This window comes from Pristiophorus japonicus, unplaced genomic scaffold (genome assembly GCF_044704955.1).
Source record: "Pristiophorus japonicus isolate sPriJap1 unplaced genomic scaffold, sPriJap1.hap1 HAP1_SCAFFOLD_399, whole genome shotgun sequence".
Taxonomy (NCBI): Eukaryota; Metazoa; Chordata; class Chondrichthyes; family Pristiophoridae; genus Pristiophorus; species Pristiophorus japonicus.
Window position 1 is genome coordinate 600,562 of NW_027253860.1, and position 17,335 is coordinate 617,896.

The window sequence follows — 17,335 nt, forward strand, 5'->3', positions numbered from 1 at the left end:
GAAAATAGGTGCAGGAGTAGGCCATTCGATCCTTCGAGCCTGCACTGCCATTCAATGAGTTCATGGCTGAACATGCAACTTCAGTACCCCATTCCTGCTTTCTCGCCATATCCCTTGATCCCCCTAGTAGTAAGGACTTCATCTAACTCCTTTTTGAATACATTTAGTGAATTGGCCTCAACAACTTTCTGTGGTAGAGAATTCCACAGGTTCACTACTCTCTGGGTGAAGAAGTTTCTTCTCATCTCGGTCCTAAATGGCTTACCCCTTAACCTTAGACTGTGACCCCTGGTTCTGGACTTCCCCAACATTGGTGATTACAAACTAACTATCAATTGTTTCTCACTGCAGGATCAATACCCGCTACCAAAGGCAGACGACCTGTTTGCGACGCTGGTGGGAGGAAAAACGTTCACAAAGCTGGACTTGACCTTGGCCTACATGACGCAGGAGCTGGAGGAATCATCGAAGTGCCTCACCTGCATCAACACGCACAAAGGTCTCTTCATTTACAACAGATGCCCGTTTGGGATTCGTTCAGCCCCGGCGATATTCCAGAGGAACATGGAAAGCTTGCTGAAGTCGGTCCCGCGCACTGTTGTCTTCCAGGACGACATCTTGGTTACAGGTCGGGACACCATCGTGCACCTGCAGAACCTGGAGGAGGTTCTTAGTCGGCTTAATTGTGTGGGGCTCAGGCTAAAACGCTCAAAGTGAGTTTTCCTGGCGCCTGAAGTGAAGTTCCTGGGGAGAAGAATCGCGGCGGATGGCATCAGGCCCACCGATTCGAAGACGGAGACAATCAAGAACACACCAAGACCACAGAACGTGACGGAGCTGCAGTAGTTTCTAGGACTCATGAACTAATTTGGTAACTTCTTACCGGGTCTTAGCACATTGTTAGAACCCCTGCACTCTTTACTGCGTAAAGGAGATGAATGGGTATGTGGTAAAAGCCAAGAAATGCCTTTGAGAAAGCTAGGAAACTGTTATGCTCTAACAGATTGCTTGTGTTGTATGATGCATGAAAGTGTTTGGTACTTGCATATGATGCGTCGTCATACGGCGTCGGGTGTGTATTGCAACAAGCTAATGAATTTGGGAAACTGCAACCGGTTGCTTATGCATCCAGAAGTCTGTCTAATGCTGAGAGGGCCTACAGCATGATTGAAAAAGAAGCGTTAGCATGTGTTTATGGGGTAAAGAAAATGCATCAATATCTGCTTGGGCTCAAATTTGAATTGGAAACCGACCATAAGCCACTTATATCCCTCTTTTCTGAAAGTAAGGGGATAAATACGCATCCAGAGAGTTGTCCGCATACAACTATGCAATCCGCCAAAGGCCAGGCACAGGAAACTGTAGCGATGCTCTCAATAGGCTGCCATTGCCCAACACAGAAGTGGAGATGGCACAGCCCGCAGATTTAGTTATGGTAATGGAAGCATTCGAGAGTGAGCAATCACCTGTTATCACCCGACAGGTTAGAATCTCGACGAGCCAGGACTCCTTACTGTCCTTTGTAAAAACATTGTGTGCTTCATGGGAGTTGGTCTATGTCCCACTAGAGATGCAGGAAGAAATAAAGCCGTACCAGCGGCGCAGAGATGAAATGTCGACACAGGGAGACTGCCTCCTGTGGGGTAATCGGGTAGTGGTGCCAAAAAAGGGCAGGGACACTTTCATCAGTGATCTCCACAGCACCCACCCAGGCATCGTAATGATGAAAGCGATAGCCAGATCCCACATGTGGTGGCCTGGTATCGATGCAGACATAAGAGTCCTGTGTGCACAAATGTAATACATGTTCACAGTTAAGCAATGCACCCAGGGAGGCGCCACTAAGTTTATGGTCCTGACCCTCCAAACCCTGGTCCAGGGTCCATGTCGACTATGCAGGCCCATTCTTGGGAAAAATGTTCCTTGTGGTATTAGATGCGTACTCCAAATGGATTGAATGTGAGATAATGTCAGCAAGCACGTCCACTGCCACCATTGAAAGCCTGTGGGCCATGCTTGCCATGTACGGCCTGACTGATGTCCTTTGAAGTGACAATGGGCCGTGCTTCACCAGTGCCGAGTTCAAAGGGTTCATGACCCACAATGGGATCAAACATGTCACATCTGCCCCGTTTAAACCAGCTTCCAATGGTCAGGCAGATCGAGCAGTGCAAGCAATCAAGCAGAGCTTAAAGAGACTAACTGAAGACTCACAGTAGACTCACCTATCCTGAGTCTTGCTTAGTTACCGCACAAGACCCCATTCGCTCACTGTGGTTCTCCCCGCTGAACTGCTCATGAAAAGGGCACTTAAGACAAGGCTCTTATTAGTCCACCCTGCTCTACACGAACAGGTAGAGAGCAGGTGGCTTCAACAGAATGCATATCATGATCGTGCAAATGTGTCACACGAAATCGAGATTAATGATTCTTTATTTGTGTTGAACTATGGACATGGTCCCAAGTGGCTTCCCAGCACTGTCATGGCCAAAGAGGGGAGTAGGGTGTTTGTGGTCAAACTTTCAAATGGACTCACCTGCAGAAAACACTTGGACCAAACCAAACTCAGATTCATGGACTATCCAGAACAACCAACAATAGACTCCACCTTTTTCGACTCCCCAACACACACACACACACAAGTGGCAACCGACCCAGCGGTTGACCACGAAGCAGAACCCATCACCCGCAGCAGCCCAGCAGGACTCACCACCTCCAGCAGCCCAGCAAGGCCAGCTGCACAGCAGCCCAGCGAGGGCCCAACAAACGACTCACCAAAACCAGCATTTGCACCGAGACGATCAACCAGGGAAAGGAAGGCCCCAGATTGACTCACATTGTAAATGGTTACACTATTGACTTTGGGGGGCGGTGGGCGATGGGAAGAGTGTTGATATACATGTAAACCTGTAAATACCATGTTTAACCACCAGTGGGCTCATTCCCTGGAGTCCCAAGAGATCCCACAATCACTTGGGAGCACTGGTACATAAGGAGGTCTCACAGGCTGGAGAGGCACTCTGAGACCTGTAATAAAGGACTACGGTCACACATTACTTTAAGCTTACAGTATCTGTTCAGATTCTTTATTCAAGACATAACACAACTGACTGGGAAGTATGGCATGAGATATTCCCAGAGTTACCAGGGATGAGGGGGTCTGTGTTACAAGGATAGGCTAGAGCGACTGGGACGGAATTTTCTTCAAACAGGAAGATTGAGGGAGGATTTGATCGAGATGTTCAAAGTGATAAAAGGAGTAGATGAGTTACAGACAGATAGACGCTTTACATTGGCAGTTATATGGAAGACACAAGGCCGTGAGCACATGGACCCCCGGCTGAGCGCACAGCCTGAAGCAGCGCTACACCCTGGAAAATTCCAGCCGTAAAATTTCAAAGGTGCAGAAGGAGGGAAGGGCAGAGAGAGAAAACACAACAACGAGAGCACGGGACAGAGAGATACAGAAGGACAATAAGAGAAAGGGAGGGAAAGGTTGAGATACAGTCACATGGAGAAAACAGGTGGGACAATGAGAGTGTGTGGCAGCGAGAGAGAGAGAGGGAGAGAGAGCGGGCGATACAGATGGACAGAGAGAGGCAGAGGAGAAGGAGAGAAACACTGAAAGAGAGAGGGTGTAAAACACAAAACTCCTTTAATTACCTGAGAAGTTGCAGTGTATTTTATAACTGGGTGATTTAATGCTGTTTATGTTTGTATTTATTGACCTGTACAGCAAGAGAAAACCCTCAGTCCCCAGCTAGTCTGCCCCCATTCTTGGGCTGATTCCATCCCCTGCACCAATCAATATCAGACTGAAATGAGACAGGAAATGAAACTGTATTTACCCTTCCGCTTTTAGTCTGCTTTGAAAACATGCCCATTTTTTCACGTAGAATACTGCGGCTATGAAGATGCAGAGTAAGGCGGCTAATACCAGGGCACAGACTGCAATGCTGATGATGATATTCAGAGATGACTTTTCAGATAACTCTGTAAAATATCAAAAAGTGACATATAGTTCAACAGCAGTAAGGTGAATCGAGTAAAGACTCGGATTCCTGTCCTTCAGAAAACCAGGTTTAATATAAGCACAACCGAGACAGGCAACTCTCCCTCGGTATAACATTAAAACCAGGTTTAATATAAGCACAACCGAGACAGGCAACTCCCCCTCGGTATAACATTACAACCAGGTTTAATATAAGCACAACCGAGACAGACAACTCTCCCTCGGTATAACATTAAAACCAGGTTTATTATAAGCACAACCGAGACAGGCAGCTCTCCCTTGGTATAACATTAAAACCAGGTTTAATATAAGTACAACCGAGACAGGCAACTCCCCCTGGGTATAACATTAAAACCAGGTTTAATATAAGCACAACCGAGACAGACAGCTCTCCCTCGGTATAACATTAAAACCAGGTTTAATATAAGCACAACCGAGACAGACAGCTCTCCCTCGGTATAACATTAAAACCAGGTTTAATATAAGCACAACCAGGACAGACAGCTCTCCCTCGGTATAACATTAAAACCAGGTTTAATATAAGCACAACCGAGACAGACAACTCTCCCTCGGTATAACATTAAAACCAGGTTTAATATAAGCACAACCGAGACAGGCAACTCTCCCTCGGTATAACATTAAAACCAGGTTTAATATAAGCACAACTGAGACAGACAGCTCCCCCTGGGTATCACATTGCTCTCAGGCACTAAGGAAGAATAGACACAGACACGATGGGTCGAATGGCCTCCTTCTGTGCTGTAAATTTCTAGGATTCTATGGATCGTGGTTACTGAGGGATGTGGTGTTTATACAGAGCAATAGAAACACTTGGGGTAGATTTTCAACATACCGGCTGGGCGTACAATTGACGTTGAAGATAGTTGCCTGTCACAGAAAATGTTAAATTTTAATTTAGATTAATTTCACTGAAAATGTAATTCAGGCGGTTTCTGTAATCGGCTGTGGTCTGCGACGCCGATTTAATCCCAGGTGGCAACTCGAAAATCTACCCTTGATATTCTCTCACTAAAAGCAGAGAGAAAGCTAAAAGCTTGGCCCTGAAATTGCATGGGCCGCGATCTCGACAGTTATGGTGGGATTGCACTCACTGGTGCCCTCCAACACTGACCATGGCAGAGCTGGGGTTAGTGGGAGAGCATTCCATCTCCTCGGGGTAAGTGGGAGTCAGTGCCACTGCCCGCCAGCCCCTCACTGCTGGAAACGGTTGTCCATTGTCAGTCGGGGAGGGGGCCAATAAACTCCCCCACCAGAGAAAAGATTTCTACGCTCCCTTTGTAAGGAGATTGTAATGGTTACATTGAGCTGGGTCCCTGCTCCATAGATGTAGCTCCACACACTGCAGCTGTAGGCAGCAGTATCACTGAGGGACACATTCACAATGGTCAGAATGTAACTGTTACTGGCGATGTTCCTGGAAGGCTGAAAACAGTCGGGGAAACCCAGGGACCTGGTAATAGTCCTGAGCGAGCAGACGGGGCCTTGGTTTAATGTCTTGTACATTACACGTCTCATCCGAAAGACAGACAGTGCAGCACTCCCTCAGCACTACACTGGAGTGTCAGCCTAGATTTATGTACTCAAGTCCCTGGAGTGGGATCGACAACCTTCTGATTCAGAGGCGAGTGTGCTACCCACTGAGCCACAGCTGACACTGGAGTCAGAAGGTTGTAGGTTCAAACCCCACTCCAAGGAATTGACACACCAGTGCAGTGCTGAGGGAACGCTGCACTGTCGGAGGTGCCGTCTTTCGGATGAGACGTTAAACCGAGGCCCCTGTCTGTCTTCTCAGGTGGATGTGGCACTCAATACGAGGGACCGCCTACGATGATGATGGCACTATTTCCAAGAAAAGCAGAAGTTTTCCCCGGTGTCTTGGCCAATATTTATCCCTCAACCAACATCACCAAAATCAGATTAACTAGCTATTGATCTTATTGCTGTTGTGGAACCTTGCTGTGCACAAAATGGCTGCACTTTGGCCTCCGTAACACAGTGATTACACATCAAAGGTACGTCATTGGCTGTGAAGCTGTTTGTGAAAGGCTCTATATAAAGACACGGGAGCAGAAATCTGCCTTGGGGGGACAGTACAAAACAGGCAATAACAAATCGGCCGGACAGGAAACGCCCCGCCTGATACTGAATTCCACTGACTGTAAGGGAGCTGAATATTGCGCGGTGTTTGTAACACTCGGCTGATGCAATAACACTTCTGCTTAAATCTGTGTTACTACAATCATTGAAATGTCATCTATGAAAAGCAACGGGCTGAGGTTGAACAATGAAAACGTGAATGTAGGTGAATATTGTACAGTTCTGCTCAATTATATTTAACGTCAGTGAGATATTTTGCAGTACTTTTCCTTAATATATTAAATAAAAAGATAGGGGTAGAAATTGCCCCCCGCCTGAAACGGACGCTCCCACCCCGTCTCTGTGGCTTTTACCGCAGCTGTGGTTCTTCAGCGACATTCGGCTCTTTGTTGTTTTTGTCCTTGGATCTGGAAGTCGCTCCTAAAGGGGGCGGAGACAACACTTGAGGGGCGGATACGGGCTGGGGAATACACTTTAGGGCAGAAGCTGGGGGCGGTACGGAGTGGCTGCCGCGATTATGTCATCACGGCGCCGCGTCACCATGGCTCTCCACTTCATTTAAAGGGGAGAGTCTCCGCGATTTTAAAACTTCTGCACCCTGGGCCACTAGGGAGGGTTTCGGCCGGGCCAGCAGCCTGTCACCTAAGAGGGCATGGGGTGCCCAGCTGCCTGTTGGCGGCCTGGCCGAACCTGGGAGCATAATAGTCAGGCCGATATGGCAGTTGGCCAACAAAAAAAAAGATGGCGGCAGCGGCAGTGCGCCCTCCCTTTAAGGGAAGCCACACCACCGCTGCAGAAGGCCACAGCCTCACTGGACCACCGGGAAAAAAACAGGTTTTGGCACCGCCGGACGAGCCGAAGATTTTCCGAGGGGATTGTCGCCGTCAGGAGGTAGCTCGGCAGTGCACACGGTGATGAAACACTTTACATGGATCGGCAGCAGTGGAGCGATAAGGTGGGCGGGGGGGGGGGGGGGAGCGATTGGGGCACTACCGGGAAACCTCGGGAGGGCAATTGGGCTAGCAGCGGCCATTCCACCAAAAGTCGGCAGCCACTCCACTCTGCAGCGAGGCTGACAATTTGCGAGGATAATAGGCCTTAAGGAGAGGAGCCATTTCGAACCCGTAGAGCCTGTGATAGGGGAGTGTGTACATGGGCTGTGGGAGGGGATTCACTGGGTGGGTAGAGTCTGTGATAGGGGAGAGTGTACATGGGCTGTGGGAGGGGATTCACTGGGTGGGTAGGGTCTGTGATAGGGGAGTGTGTACATGGGCTGTGGGAGGGGATTCACTGGGTGGGTAGGGTCTGTGATAGGGGAGTGTATACATGGGCTGTGGGAGGGGATTCACTGGGTGGGTAGGGTCTGTGATAGGGGAGTGTATACATGGGCTGTGGGAGGGGATTCACTGGGTGGGTAGGGTCTGTGATAGGGGAGTGTATACATGGGCTGTGGGAGTAGATTCAATGGGTGGGTAGGGTCTGTGATAGGGGAGTGTATACATGGGCTGTGGGAGGGGATTCACTAGGTGGGTAGGGTCTGTGATAGGGGAGAGTGTACATGGGCTGTGGGAGGGGATTCACTGGGTGGGTAGGGTCTGTGATAGGGGAGTGTATACATGGGCTGTGGGAGTAGATTCAATGGGTGGGTAGGGTCTGTGATAGGGGAGTGTATACATGGGCTGTGGGAGGGGATTCACTGGGTGGGTAGGGTCTGTGATAGGGGAGAGTGTACATGGGCTGTGGGAGGGGATTCACTGGGTGGGTAGGGTCTGTGATAGGGGAGTGTGTACATGGGCTGTGGGAGGGGATTCAATGGGTGGGTAGGGTCTGTGATAGGGGAGAGTGTACATGGGCTGTGGGAGGGGGTTCACTGGGTGGGTAGGGTCTGTGATAGGGGAGTGTGTACATGGACTGTGGGAGTAGATTCACTGGGTGGGTAGGGTCTGTGATAGGGGAGTGTATACATGGGCTGTGGGAGGGGATTCACTGGGTGGGTAGGGTCTGTGATAGGGAAGTGTATACATGGGCTGTGGGAGGGGATTCAATGGGTGGGTAGGGTCTGTGATAGGGGAGAGTGTACATGGGCTGTGGGAGTAGATTCAATGGGTGGGTAGGGTCTGTGATAGGGGAGTGTATACATGGGCTGTGGGAGGGGATTCAATGGGTGGGTAGGGTCTGTGATAGGGGAGTGTATACATGGGCTGTGGGAGGGGATTCAATGGGTGGGTAGGGTCTGTGATAGGGGAGTGTATACATGGGCTGTGGGAGGGGATTCACTGGGTGGGTAGGGTCTGTGATAGGGGAGAGTGTACATGGGCTGTGGGAGCGGATTCAATGGGTTGGTAGGGTCTGTGATAGGGGAGTGTGTACATGGGCTGTGGGAGGGGATTCAATGGGTGGGTAGGATCTGTGATAGGGGAGAGTTCCCTGCTCCTGCACTTGCTTAAAACCTGTGACATCTCTAACTTTTTCCAGTTCTGATGAAAAGTCATCGACCTGAAACATTAACTCTGATTCTCTCTCCACAGATGCTGCCTGACCTGCTGAGTATTTCCAGCAATTTCTGTTTTTATTTCATTACCAGCGCAATAAAATGGGTGCAGTGGCTCTGACCTGAAATTGTTGAACTCGATGTTGAATCCCGAAGGCTGTAAAGTGTCTAATCGAAAGATGAAGTGCTGTTCCTCGAGCTTCATTGGAACAGTGTCGGAGGCCGAGGGCCGAGAGGGCAGAGTGGGAGGAGAATTAAAATGGCAAGTGAGCGGAAGCTCAGGGTCACACTTGCAGACACCCAATGTGCGTTTGGTCTCACAATGTAGTGAAAGGGTGCAAAATTCACAAGAACCCCCACACCCCCCCCACCCCGCCACCTCATTTGAAAGGAAATTTAATTTGGGACTATCTATCAAAAAGCTTGAAACCCTAAACTGCTTATGGAAGAAACTACAAACTTTAATAGAATTTTGAACTTTTACAAGACAAATTCAAGGCTGTGGGTGGGCTTAAAAGGACTGACAGGAGACAACCTGATTAGTGAAACTACCTGCGTGTGAGGACTAAAGTAGCCTGTCTGGGTATTCGAGAATCCTTCTCCACAAGAGACATTAACATTACAAAATGACCCAGAGATAGCTAACCATCAACTTGAAACTGGAAAACCATTTCAGCATATACATCACAAAGAGGCCCAAGCCAGCCTGTATGTGAAAAACTAAGCACAAAAGGACATTGCAATTACCAAGCTAATATTTCCATCAGGAAACAGTTTTCGAACATCAACCCACCCAAAACATATCAACTTTTAACGAGCCCGCTAAAATATTACACAGAAGTCAAGCCCACCAAATTTAAACAAAGAATTCTGAACTGATTTTGTGCCAAGATTAGAACCATTCAAACCGTATAACTAGCCCCCTGTTTCAACAGAGGGAATGACACACTTTGCCATACAACCGAGACCAAGCTGATGTCATCAAGACAAGGAGAGAAACCAACGCGACAGTTGTAAACTAACTTCTCTAGCCTCGAAGTCCTGAAGTCCTGAAGGAAGGAAGAACATCACCATCGCAACCGACCACAACCAACGTGGTATCAACAGAAAACCACCACGATCGACTAAACTCGAAACAAAACTCCAACGGGAAAAAAACGAAGAATCGAAAAGTTTCCACTCTACAATCTCATCCTGACCTATCAACGGGTAAAACATTTCCTAAAAGACTATAGAAACCTATTTCTAACCAAAGAAAACGGGTACTTACCCCACAGATCCAAAATGTGCCTTACCGCATCAGTGGACTCAACCCAACTGAAGATTGTGCAGCAGAAAGTCTTCTCCAACATTCGGAGTACGGCAAGCAGACCCTACCACATCCAGCAAACCCCGAAACCACGATCTACCGTTAACTGTCAAAAGGATTGGTAAGCATAATCCCTGCCTGCCCTGGAGTCTAACCTAGCTAGGCTTAGGTATTGGGAGGTGGGAGGTATAATTCTACTGTAACCCCCTTTGAATGTAATGTGTTGTTCTCTATTAGAGTCATTATAAGCTATTGTAACCCCCTCTGAGTGTGTAAGGTATTGTTCTTTAATAAGTTTGAATCAGTTTTGACATTGTACTTTCTTATTAGAGTAATTATAAGTTTATAATTTCTTGACTGAAATAAAATCAAAGTTCTTTTGCATCAAACCAGTTGTCCTTTGCACTTTCTCACATCCCCCAAATAAATCCAGAGTCGCGAACCCAAGGGAGTGGGAGCGATTCGAACCGCTCAAGTTGGTCAGAAGGGAACCTGACCCCCTCATAGAGACCACCCCTTACAAAATGGCGACCGCGGCAGGACTCTGGTACACGGGCTGTGATGTGGAGAGTGCTGGTTTGGGGCAAAGAACCAAAATGGAAGAGAGGATTTCCTCCTATGTGTATAAGAAAGTGAATGTCACGAAGGAATGGGTGTTTAGTCTATGCGTGCTGTGCATCCAGCGGACGCTGCAGCCCAGTGGACAGCAAGCAAAGATCACAAAGAAGCAGTAGAGAAGGCAATATGGTTGGTCTGTCTACAGCGACAGGTCCAACTCCTAGATAAAACTAATGAGACACTACAGGCAGAGTTATGGGAATGCGCAGAGAACTACCAGGAAAGGGTTATGTCAGAAGAAAGATTATCGGGAGAACTCGGTAAGCTAAAACAGGAAAGGACCCAAATAATGGGAAGGTTTAAAAACAGTCAGAACTATTTTCAATGTCAGGTTACCGAGGACATAGACAGGGATAACTTAAGGCCAGACGAATTAGCACACTGGCTCCGAAGCCTAGTAGCTAACAGTTTAACCCGAATAAGAACCAAGGCTGAGGCCTGGTTCGACCCAAGAGATCCCCAAGCCACCGAACAGGGAGTGCTTAGGCAACTGACCCTAGCTTACAGAAACGGCAGAGGGACAGAAGAGCACTCACAAAAGGGAAGGGTTCACTGTGGAAGACTGGAGATCCCACAGGGAACGTGGCAGACCCACAGACTGTACCTAGAGGGGCGGTGGACTGTGTTACTGGAGGAGCTGTTCCCCCCAATCATTTGGGAATTGGACGCACCTCCAGCAGCCAGAGCCTTAAGAAGGACTCCCCGCACAGCACGGCCAAAGACACCGTGGTCACCAGTGCTCCAATTTAAATGGTTCAGCCCCGGGAAAGGGACCATCTGCAAAAGGGCACCTAAGGTCAGAGACCGGCCCGCGAGCGGGGACACCCAGCTGGTCGCCTCAGGCAATAAGGGGCCCCCAGAAGAGATAGCGGTGGAACAGCCACCAAGTGAGAGTCCCCAGCCTGTAGCCCTCAACCAGGCAGAACCCCCAGGGGAAGAAACGAACCAGGCAGCCACCCCCAAAGGAGCGGTGTGCTGCAGCACTAGAGGGGACGTTTCCCCGATAGTGTGGGACTCAGGCCCACCTCCGATCAAGACACTCCGGGTCCAGCGGTGCAGACGGACCTATTACCGACCTCGATGGATACCCAGCAGAAGAAGAAAGAAAGAAAGAAGGCAGGAATTAACCTGGCCACCCGGAGACGGGTGGCAGATGTACATATATAATACGATATGAATTTAAGAATGTTTAAGGAATAAGTTAGACTATGTAAGGTTCGTCTGTGTAATAATAAGTATATATCTATTAGTTACTGGGATAAGGAAAGAAGCTATTAAAAGAGGCACAGGCTGGGTAATGCCTGGGAGTAAGAAGAATCTATCGGTATGGCTATTAAGGAAGCACCGGTAAGATAAGAGTAAAATGGCTTTGAGATAAAGTTAGAAGCAGACATCAGTCCACAAGGAACTGAATAAGACAGCCAGTCGATTAAAGACTATGAGCCCAAATTGGAAATTGGTCCCCTTTGTCAAGCCAGAGAGCTTTCTCAGGGCTAGACAATCGGTTTTCTGTGTACCCACAGGAAGGAGAACAGTATGGAAAGGATCCTGTTCCTACTCGCCCTGATAGGGATGAGCAGCGGTGACCGAGGAGACGTGGAAGAATCCCTCGTTTACGGGTGTTCAGGAGGGAGAGCACCGATCGTACCCACTGAGGGTGGCCCCCGAGACGTGGAAGAACTCGCCGTTTACGCCCACGAGGGAAGATGGCCAGGGTGGCTGGGATCTAACTCTATCCGCTACTCCAGCCAGGAAGGTTTTACCTACGAGGAGGCATCAGTTCCATGTCCCCGGATACGGATCATCGCTGCCCGAGTCAGTGTTACAGAGGGAAAGCGTGTATGTTTGACTTGCAAAGGGAATATTCTCCTGGGAAGATGGTGGTGGCTCAGAAAACTCAGCAAGGATGCATGGGACCAGGAATCGGACTGGGAAAGACTCAGTAATGATACGTAGCGCACCATCACGGGGACACAGGGAAGAGGAGTAAAAGTGTGTCGGGACAAATGGTGGGAATCCGAACAAGGAATTTATGTTTGCATGTGGGGATCAGAGAGTATTTGTCCCGCAGGCAGATCGATCGCCTTCGCCAGGCAATGGCAAGGTGAAGGGGAAGGGATGGGGTGGGATTCTAGCCTACACGGGTGCGTGGTCCCACACTCCCCACTCCCAATTAACGCCACTGAACTGAGAGCACATATTAAGAAACCCCTGCCCACAACCCGCCAATACACACAGTAATAGAAAGGTGTCCTACCACCACCAAGGGACCTGGGAACGGATTAGTATTGGTACCGACCGAGAAGGTGTTATACCAGGGGGTACATTATGCAATAGCTTCAGTAATTTTAAACCTTACCGAGGTACACCTGCCTGCATGGTGTCCGAAGGAAACAGAGCTGCTATACCAGGCCCTACTTAGAGACATGTTCAAGAAATGTTATGAGTTAGGCTTTGGAAATGTAGACAAAGCAGATCTATACACCCTAAACGCTAGGGACACCATGGGCTCGGGGAGACCTAGGAGGGGAATCATAAACGACGTTTTCACTACCTACAATACAGCATCCTCTGTAATAAATAGCTTTGATGATATACAACTACAAACACAGATAAACGGTTTAAAGAACCAATTGAGGAAAATCCTGAAACAAGAGAATACAGTAGTAGGTTCAGAACTACACGAGGACCAGGCTATGACTGTCCATTTAAAGGAAATAGTGGCCGAGCTGGAAAAACATGCACAGACAGTGAATGCACTCATACGGGAGGATAGAAACGCTTCTGACCAGGCTGCACAGAACGAGGTGTGCGTATTGTGTGGGGCATGGTTGTTGGGAGAGGGCCGCAACAACCTGGAAGATTTAAAACAAGGTGTAGTCCCCTCTTAGATCAGGAACAAGCACCTCGCAGCCCTCCACCCGTACAGCAATTCACTAAGCCCGTGCCAGCTCCGCCTAGCCTCTGAAGCCTACCCTGTCCCAGTAGACTGTGGAAAATCTAACCACACTATTATGGGGATGGTATTAAGGATGCCGGTCATAGGTGGGACAGCCCGACCCACACCGGTATACCGGGTGGAGAACATTGGAGTTATTCAGGGAGGTGCACACATTCGTTTCACAGCGGTCCCACCCTATGTCATAAAGTGGGGGCATGCTGTAACGGGTACTGACCTCTCCGGGTGTCGGAGCCGGGGTGCACACGTAATACTGTGTCCCCAGTACTTGAGTGTCTATTCAAAATCACAGTGTGGGTTTAAAGCTGCTGGCGCACAGTCTATTAACTGCACCATGGAGGTAACAGCACAAGACCAGGTCCCTCCACAGGTAACATACATAGGGGGTGGGACATATTGTGTCACCACCAGTGCACCCCACTACCAACATGGACACTTCTGATGTCCGGTAAGTGACAGCAGTTTTTGCTTCAAACTTGAGGCATCAGTTCAAGTGGCCCAGGAACAGATTGTCCCCATTCCTGAACCCTCCACTGTCCACCTTACTGTGAAGGAACACATTACAAACCTGCAGGATTATGTTGTACATTTTGGCTATGCAATTCCCCCTCTACCCGAACATCTTACTGCTCTGCTAAAAGCTGTAATTATCTCACAAAAACACTTCTACACTCTAGAACAGAAAACAATTGAGATAGGGAAACAGATTCTCGCGATCACAATTCCACCTTGGTGGGACTTTTTCAGAAATATAGAAGTCCCAGTCTGGATCCAAATCGCTTCCCACACTTTAGTTATCTGCCAACTCGCGATTATTCCTTACTTATGGTGTCTCACTTGCCGAGTGAAACGCAGAGGCCGTCAGGTCAGGCACCAAAGGGTGCTGTATGCTCCTTGGCCAAACTTGGGAATCGCGCAGGGAGGGGTGACACCATACTGCCATGTTTAATTTGTGTTGAATTTACCTGCTGTAAACCGCAACATCGTGAGTGTTACTTAAAATGTTTTGACTATGTACCTTTATTTTACTGAACTTAAAATGTGTTTGACTTGAGAATGTGTTACTATGTGCTTTCATTTTATTTTACTTAAAGTTGTGTTTGACTGTATACCGTTACTCGACTGAGAAAACCGAGTAAAGGAGGGGCACTCCCTCTATGCTCTAACCGAATTGTAATGATTATATTCGCCTGCAAATTGCATTACATTTCAACGGGGGATGCAGGGTAATGTTTAGCTAATATAAATGCAGGAAAGGTTGACTCTTGGGAATTTTGCTTACCTTGATTGACACTCAAGAGTATGGAGTGTCAATAGTGGGGACTGAAAGGGTGCAAAATTCACAAGAACCCCCACTTGTGTTTGGGCTCATTCGAAAGGAAATTTAATTTGGGACTATCTATCAAAGAGTTTGGAACCCTAAAGTGCTAATACAAGAAACTATGACCTTTAATAGAATTTTGAACTTTTACAAGACAAATTCAAGGCTGTGGGCGGCCTAAAAGAACTGACAGGAGACAACCTGATTAGTGAGACTACCTGGGTGTGAGGACTAAAGTAGCCTGTCTGGAGAAATGGGTATTCGAGAATCCTTCTCCACAAGAGACATTAACATTACAAAATGACCCAGAGATAGCTAACCATCAACTTGAAACTGGAAAACCATTTTAGCATATACATCACAAAGAGGCACAAGCCAGCCTGTATGCGAAAAACTAAGCACAAAAGGACATTGCATTTACCAAACTAATATTTCCATTAGGAAACAGTTTTCTAACATCAACCCAGCCAAAACATATCAACTTTTAACGAGCCCGCCAAAATATTACAAAGAGTCAAGCCTGCCAAATTTAAACAAAGAATTCTAAACTGATTTGGCGCCAAGATTAGAACCACTCAAACCGTATAACTGGCACCCTGTCTCAACAGAGGGAATGACACACTTTGCCATATAACAGAGAAACCAAATGCGACAGTTGTAAATTAACTTCTCCAGCCTTGAAGGCTGAAGTCCTGAAGGAAGGAAGAACATCACCATCGCGGCCACAACCAACCGACCACAACCAACGTGGTATCAACGGAAAACCACCGCAATCGACCAAACTCGAACAAAACTCCAACGGGAAAAAAAACGAAGAATCGAAAAGTTTCCACTCTACAATCTCATCCTGACCTATCAACGGGTAAAACATTACCTAAACGACTGTAGAAACCTATTTCTAACCAAACAAAACGGGTACTTACCCCACTGATCCAAAACGCGTCTTACCGCATCAGTGGACTCAACCCAACTGAAGATTGTGCAGCAGAAAGTCTTCTCCAACATTCGGGGTACGGCAAGCAGACCCTACCACATCCAGCGAACCCTGAAACCGCGATCTACCGTTAACTGTCAAAAGGATTGGTAAGCATAGTCCCTGCCTGCCCTGGAGTCTAACCTAGCTAGAATTAGGTATTGGGAGGTGGGAGGTATAATTCTACTGTAACCCCCTTTGAATGTAATGTGTTGTTCTCTATTAGAGTCATTATAAGCTACTGTAACCCCCTCTGAGAGTGTACGGTATTGTTCTTTAATAAGTTTGAATAAGTTTTGACATTGTACTTTCCTATTCGAGTAATTATAAGTTTGTAATTTCTTGACTAAAATAAAATCAAAGTTCTTTTGCATCAAACCAGTTGTCCTTTGCACTTTGTCACATCCCCCAAATAAATCCAGAGTCGAGAACCCAAGGGAGTGGAAGTGATTCGAACCGCTCAAGTTGGACAGAAGGGAACCTGACCCCCTCATAGAGACCACCCCTTACAGTCGAGCACACCGCAAAATTTACAAATATTGATTTCATCAGGTGCAAGCACTGAAAATTCATGAAAAATACTTTAATTTTTTCAGATTTTTGAACAACGTTTTAATCCGTGATATAAAAATTAGAAATAAACAAGCAAAACTGCTCTTCAATTCTCAGCCTGCCCATCAACGACACCATCGGAGATCAGTTAGTATAACGTAAACTGTACTTACTGGTTACATTGAGCTGGGTTCCGCTCCCGCTGATATCGCCCCACACTTTACAGTAATAGGCGGCAGTGTCACTGGGCTGCACGTCTGTGACTGTCAGAATGAAGCTGTTATTGGAGATGTCTCTGGAAGGCTGGAGACGGTCAGTGGAACCTGGGCTCCCTCGTGTGCTGCCACTTGCCTCATGTGTTAAAACCCACTCCGTATCTTGCCCCGGTAGTTGCCGGTACCAGTGGACATCGGTGTCGCTCACTCTGGTGTTCCGCATGGTGCACTGTAACCGCGCCGTGTGACCCTCTGTGACACGTTCCAGGCTCGGAGCCTGGATAAGGACTGGAGCATTTGCAACTTTGAGGGAAAAATATCAGTAATGTAAGAACCAGTCTGAAGGTTTCCAATAGTCCTCATTCTTTAAATGGAAAGTTCAGGCAACATAGATTATGTGCTTAAAAGGAAAAACAGATTCTAATACTAAATCAGCAGAGTTAATTTGTTAATACCTTATATTAAAAATGGAATCATTTTCTAAAGTTCTGAACCATGAACTCTTTACTATGAGTTTAGCTGTGCGGGAATATTATGTAACCACACTTGGGATAAAATATAGTGTTGAATGTGATTAAAAATATATTTTTTAAGAATTTTCCTTGGTCACTAAGTACTCAGACAAAAACGTATCTGAAAAGAGTTGAATACAATTGATAACCAGCAAAATTATAAAGCATTGAACTACTTAAGGACATTCATTTCATCTGGTCCATTCCTTCTTCACCTCATCATAGACCACCTACCAACTGTATCTCCTTCTACAG

The 17,335-nt window shown here is 47.4% G+C and overlaps 1 protein-coding gene across 1 annotated transcript in view; it reads right to left on the reverse strand.

Annotated features, from left to right (window-relative positions):
- The window catches only part of LOC139250599 (uncharacterized), a 33,202-nt gene extending 16,337 nt beyond the window's left edge, over positions 1-16,865 (reverse strand). The window contains exons 1-2 of the mRNA XM_070872996.1: positions 16,527-16,865; positions 3,849-3,993 (exon numbers count right to left, since the gene is read on the reverse strand). Coding sequence (XP_070729097.1) covers positions 3,849-3,993; positions 16,527-16,791 — 410 coding nt within the window. The 5' untranslated portion in view covers positions 16,792-16,865. The remainder of the gene's footprint in view (positions 1-3,848; positions 3,994-16,526) is intronic.
- Positions 16,866-17,335: the final 470 nt, after the last annotated feature.